The sequence below is a fragment of the Temnothorax longispinosus genome, chromosome 3 (genome assembly GCF_030848805.1).
Source record: "Temnothorax longispinosus isolate EJ_2023e chromosome 3, Tlon_JGU_v1, whole genome shotgun sequence".
NCBI lineage: Eukaryota > Metazoa > Arthropoda > Insecta > Hymenoptera > Formicidae > Temnothorax > Temnothorax longispinosus.
In genome coordinates this window covers 9795595-9807071 of record NC_092360.1, presented here as the reverse complement: position 1 = coordinate 9807071, position 11477 = coordinate 9795595, and the positions used below count along the sequence as shown (strand labels likewise).

General features: G+C 33.3%; 1 protein-coding gene across 2 annotated transcripts; it reads left to right on the top strand.

Moving 5' to 3' along the window:
- The first annotated feature begins 1589 nt into the window (after positions 1-1589).
- Positions 1590-11238, top strand: LOC139810628 (uncharacterized). Of its 2 annotated transcripts, none has more exons than XM_071774331.1 (11): positions 1590-1910; positions 2080-2183; positions 2342-2518; positions 3361-3689; positions 3791-3980; positions 4532-4680; positions 6777-7066; positions 7150-7375; positions 7545-7749; positions 7874-8416; positions 8498-11238. In XM_071774331.1, exons 1-11 carry the CDS (start codon positions 1879-1881, stop codon positions 10675-10677), a joined length of 4425 nt encoding a protein of 1474 aa, XP_071630432.1. In that variant the 5' UTR covers positions 1590-1878; the 3' UTR covers positions 10678-11238. The 2 variants fall into 2 exon arrangements, with proteins under 2 accessions (XP_071630432.1, XP_071630433.1); XM_071774332.1 differs by having other exon boundaries at positions 2036-2183.
- Positions 11239-11477: the final 239 nt, after the last annotated feature.

Below are 11477 nucleotides of genomic sequence, written 5' to 3'. Positions count from 1 at the left end.
CCACCACCTTCTCCTCCCTCCACGGCCGGTGCGCGCATCGCTCCTTCTCCCTTTCACGAGCGCGGGCCGCGCGGAACACAATCACCCTCTCCTTCCCTCCTCGCCCTATTCCCCTCCGGCTCTCGTCGGGCCGCCAGCAGGACCTTACCCGTCGCCCCCGACGCGAGGGGGTAAAATCCATAAGACGCGCGTCTGCGCCCTTGTACTGGCGATATAAGCGCCCTTCAACCGAGACGCACCGAACTACCCTCTGCGCATGGTGCCATTGGTGCCTCCAATGGTGTACTATGTATGTACCCGGAAAAAGTTGTAAAAAAGTACAATTCGAAGGGCGGCAGTCTCTCTCTCTCTTTATTTTTCTCTGTGAAACATAAAATGCCGTAAGGGCGTAAAACGTAAGCGTAAGAAAATCGATCAATCCCAATCAAGTATTTTCCCCTACTGTGGTTACGGACAGCACAATACTTGATTGGGATTGGTCGATTTTCTTACGCTTACGTTTTACGTTCTTACGCGATTTTATGTGTGAAGGCCTTTTTACAATTGGTTAGGAGTTTACATATGGAACAGGGGCAAGGAATTGACCGAATCATTACACGCGATATACAAAGAGATCATCATTCGCTTAGAATTAATATTTTGTTAAATATATATTATAGCAAACAAACAAAAATGCAAAACATTTTTAAGAGTTGCAGAACTGTAAATTATAAAGGTTTGTGTGTTGAAATAAATACATACATATATGAGAGATAATATTGGGATAAATTGCTAATGTAAAATATTAATAATTGTAATAAAAAAAAGCAAATATTTTGAAGAAATTGAGCCTTTTCTATTGAAAAAATTATTCCTTTATATATTTATTAGTAGATTTAAAGAAACAATTAAACAGATTAATTTTCACAGTCTATGACGTGACAATTCTAACCAATTGTTGCACATAACAATCCAAATAAAACAATAGATCCTAATTTTAATTTTATAATCCGTTTTATATTGCAAATCCTTACTTCAAAAGAAATAATTGATCCGGACGGATAGAAATCAATTTTTCTTTTATAGGAAAATGTATTTGTACATTAAGTATATATATTAGTTAAAATCTAATTTTGAATCTGATTGGAACGTAGAATTATATCCTTTTTATAAAAATCCATGAAAAATTCCCGGTAGATAGAAGATTTATAATTGCGCACAAAATTCAAATATCTATAATACTGCGATTGGTTATTACTGTTGGATCTAGCGAATTAGCTTCAAGTACACAAGGCGATAAATGACATTAACATTTTGTTCTACTCGAGGCAATTTTGTAATTTATATTGTAATATTATTTGGCATGCTGTTTCTCGTCTTTAATTAATTATTAATTAAACTAATCTAACAATGGGCGCGTTCAGCAGACCAAGCCGCTCAGTAGCAGTCGAACGTGATTGGCTCCTTACTTTTAGAACCAACCAATCAACGCAGAGTGTTGATAAGACGGACTCAACAGTTGTGTCTGCTGAACGCGGCCGATAACAACTCCTAGTTAGGTTAGGTTAGATTATTCCCGTCAAGTTACAGCTCGATGTTTTTAAGAACGCAGTAGTTCGGAGAATCGTTAACGCATGTTCTCCGCAGTTGCTCTCTTTGTACTTCTTATCTTCTCTTCGTTTCTCTCCAACGCTCGATTATACATCTATCTTTTTTCTAATAGTGCTAATAGCTAAAGAGCGAAGGGCCGCGACAAAAAGCTAGGCCTGTAGATTCATTTATATTTCATGGTATCCGTTCGATACCAGGAAGTGCGAAGCAAGATTAGCAAGAAGTGTGCGAGAACGTGGAAGCGAGCGAAAGTGGAAGGCGAAGATCGCGGTGGATGCGTCTCTTTTGATGCACGTTTTCAAACGCGGAGCTCACAAACGGTAAGAATTGCCTCTCGTAAACAACCGAACAGTCGAAGACGTGTGGGTATCCTAATCTAAGCTGTTGTAACGTTGCTGCACGTTGCTGCCTGCACGACCAATTATTCCATGATTTCTCTTGCCAGTCACCGTATTACGTCATACGGTCGTGTAATTGTTGATATCGCAGCATTCGCAGCTCGGAAGACGATAAAGCCTTTTGCCCGCAAGTGGCATTCGGCCGACCTCGTGTTTCCGCACGAATTGGAGCCATGGACGATTCCTCGTTAACGGGTAAATGTCTCTGTACGCTGTCGCGAAAGCTGATGGCGAGATATAAAACCGACTTGAAACGGAATATTCATGAAATGCTTATTTATTGGCATAACCACATACATATAAGTATAATCATTTTTTTGGTACTTATATGCAATTTGACATATGTTTTATAGAAGATACCGGGATAGTTATAAACAAAGAAGAGCACTACGAGGTAATAGATGAATGCACGGAAGTAGAGACTGTAGAGACACCTGAAACGACAAAAGACTTGCAGGCAGAGGCCGCGGAGGTTACAACTTGTCTAAAGTTTGATGATACAGCGAAACAAGATTCCAAGGCTGACGCTGGTAAGATACAGAAGATTATTCTGGAGTTTTGTAGAACATACGCTCGTAGAACATATTCTGTGATGGAATATTTTACTGAAAATATATTAAAATTTTACTGAATTTTTCTCTCAATCGACCCCATTTTATTGTTATTCCATCAATATTTTAGTAAAAATTTAGTTTTTGCAATTAAATTCAGTAAATTTCATGATATTTAACATGGAAGAAATTTTATTACTTTTCAATAATTTTACTTATATTTCACAATACTACATTACATTTCATAAGGAAAATTATTATTTATTTTGAAATATATTTAGTAATTTTTCAATAACTTTTATCTTACTTTTCATCAATTTCCTAGTATTTTCAGTAAAATATTTTCATCAGATGCATCCGCTGAAAATACTATAAAATCGATGAAAAGTGAAATAAAAGTTATTGAACAATTATTGAATATACTTCAAAATGAATAATGATTTTTCTTATGAAATATAATGTGATATTGTGAAATATAAGGAAAGTTGAATTATACTATTGAAAAGTTGTAACAAAATTTCTTTTAGGTTAGGTATCATGAAACTTATGGAGTAATAATGAAATAAGGTTAATTGAGAGATTATTTCAGTAAAATATTTTTATCAGGGTTTACAACTATAATAACTAATTCTATCAAATATATTATTCTAATCTATAATTATAGCTTGAGTATTATAAAAACTGAGAAATAGATAATAATTTTGCTCATATTTTAAGATCAAGAAAAGTATCGATAACCATGTCAAATCTTGCAGCGCCGAAAACATGAATTTACATGTGTAATATTTCTTATGCAATATAAAATGTTTATTAAATTGCAGGTGACATAAAATCTCACGATAAGAACATGGATAAATTGGTTCCGATGGATTGTGATGAGGAATCGAACAATGATACTACTGATTTCACTGCTGATATTAACTTAGATCAGTTTGATGGACAAAAGGAAGTAACAGATGAAGATGTAATGCATCATTTAGACGTGATAGAAAATATTGAGTTGGATCCTGAAACCTTTGGTGTAGACGAGTGTATGAGGGAAAATGATCAATCCGAATTGTTTACCAAAGAAAGAGAACAACAGGAGGAAGAGAAAGAAGTGACAGTGATCGAGGAAGAATTTGTAGAGCATAAGTGGTATGAGATGAAGGTATATTAAATCTCATATTTTTGTAACTCTAAATGTATTAAAATTTGTAAAACTGTAAACAAAAACTGTCCTATTGTACACGAAAATTATTTTTTTTCCAGCTTGTAGAGAAAGATGCTCTTTTAAGGGAAAGACTGTCAAAGTTAGCTCGAGTGTTAACAGTTTCTTATCCTTCTTATGAGAAATGGTTAGAAAGAACAGAAAAGATGGAAGGATCACCTATATGTAAGATAGATCCGATCCGACGTTGTTCATTAAAGAAACCAAATACCAATCGATGGAAATTTCAGTGTAAGTACAAAAATAATATCTTGAAATTTTTTATATTATACTTTGTTCGAAGCAAGCACACATTTCAAAAATGTGGTAAGTTTATACGTTTGATAATCTTTTAAATTAATTTAAGGTTTTATAGTTTACATATTTAACATTATTAATAACATTATTCATATCTATCAGAATATTATTCTAATAAAAAAATTTCTGCAAGAAATTACATATAAATACATAATAAATTTATTTTCAGTTAATATGTAAATAAGAACTTTATTTTGTTTCTTTATATATTTACATTACAATATTCTGTATTGATTTCTTATATAAAGGAATAAGATATATTGCACAAATATAAATAATTATATAAGTAAAATAATCTTTATTAATATACAGCAGAATATTACTATGTTTACGCGAGCGTTACTTCTGTAGTAACTTACAATAATTCACTACGCGTAAACGAGAGTTTCCACGTTTAGGCAGAGTGAATTATTGTAAGTTATTGCAGAAATAACGCTCGCGTAAACGTAATATATATCTAATATGGTATGTATATGTGTGTGTAGGCAGAAAAAAGGAGTCAATAATAAAACAAGAGATCGATTCAGATTCTTGTAGCAATAATTTCAAAACAGTCTGGTACCTTGAACAAATTGGAATAGGGGGTATCGATAATGCAAGTGAATTACCATCTTTTGTATTAAAGGCAATCAAGGTAAATTTATTACAATAAGTTTATTCGTTTTTTTTTCTTTATATAATTTTTATATAAAATAAAAAACAAACAAAAACTTGATTAATTTATATTTTTTATATATGAATGCAATTTATACATTTATTCACAAAATATTAACAAAATCTTCAGCTTTTAAAACATATACGCATGCAGACGTGTGTGAACATCTATCTTGTAAAAACTAAACAAAATCTGAATAATTATGAACGATAATGTCAAATACATAAAACAAATATATAGAATGAAATAGAATGAAATAAAAGATAGAGTAACTCTTCTATCTTTTAAATCTACTTAATATATTGTAAAAAACTGTAAAAGAAAGATATTTACTTATGTTCAAAATACTTTATCCTATTTTATTAATAATCATCTATAAAACCCACATTATAACAGAACACATTTCGAAGGTGATACATTGAATTGTTATTATATGTATTATAAAAGTATATAACATTAATAGTCACATATATATAAATAAAAAAAAGGAAGCCTTTGGAAATCTAATTGCATTGCAATTGAATGATTGCATTTATGATTGATAATAGAGCAATAATAGCAATTAATAAAGGAATATGCATATGATTAATTGTATTGTATATATAATATATATACATATATATGCATAAAATAAGAATAGAGGAAAAGAGAAAGAGGACATGTATAAAAATTCAATTTGCATATTGCTATAAATGCAATGCAAACGTATCTGGTGGGAATTTCCATCATATAAGATACACAAATGTTCTTTTATTGAACAAACTATATAAAATACATAAAATCTAAAAAATATAAATATTTATAAAAATATAAAAAATACAAATATAAAAAATGTACAATATGTTTATCCTTATACAAAAAATATACTAAAAATACCTTCTTGATACTCATATCACACTTACGTCAAATAGATAAGAATTTATTTGGGAAAAAAGAGAAAAATATGACTATTGATACATAGACATATGACATGCGATTGATAATCAGAGTTATTTGTACTATAACGCAAATGAAGATGTAGTCAGTTATATAGATGATCAAAAAGAATATACATATAATTTGGAAAATATTATGATTTAAATAATGCTATAATATGATATAAATAATAAACATAAAATAATATATGCTTAATTATGCAAAACAATAGAATTATCTAATGTTATCTAATTTATCATGTGCTATTAACATCTACTATATAGATCATATATTTGATTAAAAGCTGGATCCATATATAGACAGATATGCAAGTTTATCTATTTATAAAATAAACTTTTGTAAGGAATAAATTAGTAACAAGATGATAATAATTTATGACACAACAAACAAATAATATGATATATTTTTATAGTTTAATAATTACAAACATATACACATATGTATATATATATATATATGCATGTGTGCGTGTGTGTGTATGTATGTATGTATATGTATATCGCTCATTTGCTACAACAATGACATGACTCAGAAAACAAAATTTTCCAAAAAATAATGTTTTGAATGTTTTGAATCATTAGGCTTGTTCGTTTTCGCTGCACTTTCGAACTAGTGCAATAAGTTAGAATAAAAGAAAATATATTTGTTTCATTCTAACTTATTGCACTAGTTCAGAAGTGCAGTGAAAACAAACAACTGATTGTAGAAGAACAAAAATATCTAGCTATAATTAGCTCTTCATTCAGTGTATTGAATTTTCACCCTTCTTTTGCAAACAGTTCAAAGATGACAATTTTTGAGTTATGTCATTGTCGTAGCAAATGAACGATATATATATGTATATATATGTATATATTTAATATAATTCAAATATACGTATACGTATGTGTGTATATAATATATATATACTCCGTCCAACGAGAGATCATGGTTGATCAAACATAAATAATGATAGGGCACAGAGCCGCAACAAGGTGTTCGCATTAAATTATTTTTATTTTTAATAGATATTGTCCAACACTATTATATATATATATATATATACCTTTTATTACTAAAAAGGCATAACTTATTAGATAATCTATATTAAATACAGGGATTATATAAGAGTTATAATATCGATGATTATTGGTACATAGATATTTGAAGATTTTCTTCAAACAACTAGAACTTTGACTGAAGACACAGTTTCTGAGAATTCATTGGATAACATATCTATGGATGTTGACATGAAAAAAAATGTAGATCAAGATAACAGACTACTATGGTTGTATTTGTTAGTACGTTGCAATAGCAAGGATGAACTCATGCTCTTTGCAACCGGAAAAAATATTGGTCCTAGCATTATGGATCGTTTAAAGCAGACATATGAGTCTGGTCCTGGAAAGAATTGTAATGTCAAATCTCTCTATTGCAAATCGTTGAACAAGTAAGAGCCTAGATAAAAAAAAAAACAAGATAAACTACGCTCTAAATAGCAGAAATTTGCATATCTCACTACATTCGTTTCAGACGCGACAATAAAGTCGTTACAACATTCTTAGTGGGAGCAGAAGCTCTAGACGAAATGGTGGGTAATCTAAAAGTGCAGCTTGCGCCAAAGACAAACTTTTGGTGTAACGCTGCCGGTGCATGGAATGTAGCTAAAGCAGTTTCGGACATGCTTCAACCCACGCCAAAAGTTACAGTACTTGAAATCGGTTGTGGAATTGGCGTAATTGGACTTACAATAGCATCTGTAAGTACTTGCGTAACTTACATAAAATATGTATGTAAGCGCATTATTAAACAACTCAAATGAGGCATATTGACGTATTACTCTTAACATCATGCGTTATGTATATACATAAACGCAATGTTAAGCAAATTAATGGAACGAGTAATGTACTATCATTGCATTATAACAGAAATGTCGAGAAGTGATAGGAGTTGATTCACCTTCGGAAATAGAAGAAGCTGAAATGACGTGTGAATTGAACAACATATACAATGCATCGTTCATAATGGGATCTCCATCTGAAGTTGTAGAAAAACTAGATTCTGCGCGTGATTTACACAATAAAAATCGTCTGACTTATTGTATAGTCAATGCAGGCACCAATATGGGTAAAGGTACGCAAAATCGATTTTTGTTGGTTTTTAATATTATTAGTTTTATTGGCGATTAATCAATAACATTTAGCATTCCGGTTACAACTTACGAATAATAAAACTCTAAAATTATGATATCTTTTAGCTATTGAAGTAATGACATGCTTAAGAAAAATCAGTTCTCTTCGTCGTATTGTAATGGTCACTACATTGACAAAACAATCGGTTCGAGCAATATTAGAACTTGCACGACCTATGGGAAATGGGCTCGGTCATCCATTCATGCCAATTCGAGCATGTGTCGTCGATACGTTGCCTACTGGACCTCATTTCGAGGTAGTTATTCTAATGGAACGTAGACTCATGCATAGGCTTACGCAGCCATGGTTTATCAAGATACTGGAAGAAGAAAATAAGTCGTTGGCTAACACTAAGGCTTTAGAGAAAATAATCAATAAAACTGAAAATGTTGATGTACAATTAAGAAAGAATCCATTAGCGAAACCCGAACTTGTGGAAAAAACCAAAGCGTCTCTCACAAAAAAGACAACCAAACCAGTGAAAAGCGGTTCAGGTTCACCAGTAAAAGGCAAAATAAAATTGAAGCGAGACCATTCGCCCGAAATAATAGAAATAAAAAAAGTGTCTAAGAAAATCGAAAATCCTGGATTTAAATTGGGGCAACAGGGTAAGTTTGGTGGTATAAAACTAATAGACATATAAAGTTATTGTATACTCACATCTAATCAATTTTTTTTTTATTAATCAGATGTTACAGTTAAGAAAAAGAATTGGCTTCATGAAAACTCAACACTTCGCATCAATCCATTATTCGAGAAAAAAACAAGGGAGAAAGAACAAGTTGATTTAAGAGAAAAATTATTGAGTAACCGAATTGACACAGATCTAATACAGAAGGTGAATGAAAGTCGAGATATTCTTGAAGCAGCCAAAGAAAAGTTAAGCGGTCCATCTCCCATGGTTGATCCAACGACCGCTAAGGAATTAAAAAATGTATTAAGTTTGGTTCTCGATCAAACCAATAAACTTCAAACTCAGTTGCCGCGTTCAGTGTGGGATCGCATTGCGCCACCTGAGCCGGAACCAAAGTCTCAAGCCAAAAAAGACCTTGATGACGATCCTCTTTTGAAAGGTCGATTTGTACAAGAAACCCGTGCTCAGGCTATTGTTATCACGACAGCGAACAAAGAATATTTAGAAACCGAGGTTCCCAAGCCAAAATTTAAAAAATATCATAACCTAGCACCACTAGAGCCAAATATGGTGATGCCAAAAGGAAAAAAATTTAATAAACCTAATAACAACAAATTTAACTTTTCTCAAAAATTTGACTACAAAAATAGACAACAAAATCAAGATAATTCTTGGAATAGAAATAAGGGTTTTGACAAAAATCGCTGGAACGATGCAGGATCTGTGAGAAAACCTATTTCTCCAATGAAAAAGCAGAATTTATCGTTTAAACAACGAGCACCACCATCAGATAGATATTCACCGAAGCGTCCATTACTATCACCACCGAGACGCCCGAGCTCGCCACCTAGAAGACATCTTTCCCCAGATAGGCCGTATCAACCACATGACTCTCCGCCGCATCGAGAATATTCTCAGAGACGGCCAATGTCGCCAGTAAGGGTAATGATGTCTCCATCTGAGGATAGACATCAAATGTCGCCACCCAGACGTTCGTTCTCACCAATTATTGTTAATCGAACGATATCTCCACCAAGGCGACCAATGACAGTTTCAGGCCGGTCAATGTCACCTATGAGACGGCACATGTCGCCACCAAGGCCACAATTGTCTCCACCGAGACGACATATATCTCCGATGAGGTATGAGTTATCCGCGAGACAGCCGTCTCCGGAAAGAAGACCTATGTCGCCTGTTGGCAGAATTATGTCTCCATCAAGACCATCAAGAGACATGATTCCACCGCGGCATCAGTCGCCTCCCATGAGACGCTTTTCGCCCCATCGAGTATCACATGTACGTAATGCCTCGCCTCCAAGACGGCAGCAATCGCCTCCAAGACGTCAGCTATCTCCTCCAAGGCGCCAAAACTCGCCACCAAACAGATTTGCGGATGAGTGGGACATACCAAGTCGAGGCGCTATTGAACAGAGCAGCACTTGGCAACGGTCCGTTAATGAAAGACCGGAAAACGTTTGGCATAATGACAGACAACCGACAACGAGCGGAAATTGGCAGCCTTCGTCTGATAATGATAGATATCGCAAGCCAGCAAACCAAGACAAGTCCTGGGATATCAGAGATTCCTCATCTCATGGAAACTCATGGAATGCGAAGCAGTCGCTTCCAAAACCCAGTATGAAAGAATCATGGCAGACTTCGGATAATAGATGGTCCGGTCCATCTAGATCGGGAACCAGTGGTGAAAATTGGAATCGGAACAAGGAAAGTTTGGGTGGCCGCAACAAGGAGCCGTGGATGAATACAAACAAGCCGCGATGGGAACAACAGCAATCTAACGATTGGAATCAAGGTGACAAAGATGATTGGAACGACCTTCCGGAAGACGCGAGGGATCCCTGGGGCGATGAAAGCAATCTTGGGTCGAAGGAAAGGTGGAACGATACGAATCAGGCTACATCGTCGACCAATTGGTTTAGAGAAGCTGACAAGGGGGATTCTTGGGCTAAATCTAAAGATAATTGGCAAAACAAGTCGCAAACATTTCCAGCGAAATCGTTATGCCAAAACAGTAATAATCCGAGCATAAACGACACGCGCTGGTTACCTCTAAACGATACGAATAAGAAGGCACCATCATCCAATTGGCAAGGAGGCTCTAACGTTGGAACCAACGTTGGACCCAACGTTGGAACCAACGTTGGATGGCAATCAAACTATGGTTTTCAGTCGCAGCGATCCTTTGTGCCCAATTTGTTTAAGGATCGACGTTAGATAAGATATTTTTATGTTACACTCAAAGTAATAATTGTTAGCATCGCTTTTCAACATTTCAATTTCAACGTTTTAGTTTATGGAGCGAAACACATGGGTCTTTTTTGGATAGGTATTGAAAAATACAAAAAAAAAAAATAAATATGTGATGTCGAATAAAGTTATGTATTGCAGAATATGTTAAAATATCCATTTTTATTGTGATTTACATTGTGATTTTCATGAAACAGTACAGTGCTTTTCTGTTTCCCTTCTTGTTTCAAGTGATATTCACGTAATGTTACAATTTTATTTTGAAACAAATTACATTCATTTTAATGTCAATGTGTAATTCAATTAAGTAAAAAAAAAACTACTTATCCCTTTCATGCGAGTGTTATTAATTAGTTACATTATTTTTGCAATGAGAGAAATAAAATTAGATTATATGCATAAGGCGCATTGTATATACATAACTTTACATTAATTAAGTTGATAGATATTGATATGTATGTACGTATGTAATAAGCTGACTGTATCTCTCATTGAAGCATTTTCAAAAATAAATTACATTCAAGCTAACATCTTATATATTTCATAACTAAAATTTTTAAAATTATGTGTGTTATATTTAAAAATTTATATGAAAATGTTTATTTTTTTAAATGAAAATTGTAACAATTTGAGACAAATTGAATAAAATTCTACAACAGATATTGTTTATCATAAACTAAATATATGATAAAAATGTGCTATACATATAGTATCTGTTCTGTATTAAATTAAATATTTTATAATCTTTGAAGATATAAAGAACTTAT

Coding starts and splice junctions, on each gene's coding strand:
- LOC139810628 (XM_071774331.1), top strand. CDS start 1,879: ATGCACGTTTTCAAACGCGGAGCTCACAAACG. Junction 2,184..2,341: donor GGACGATTCCTCGTTAACGG/GTAAATGTCTCT, acceptor TATGTTTTATAG/AAGATACCGGGATAGTTATA. Junction 3,690..3,790: donor ATAAGTGGTATGAGATGAAG/GTATATTAAATC, acceptor TTTTTTTTCCAG/CTTGTAGAGAAAGATGCTCT.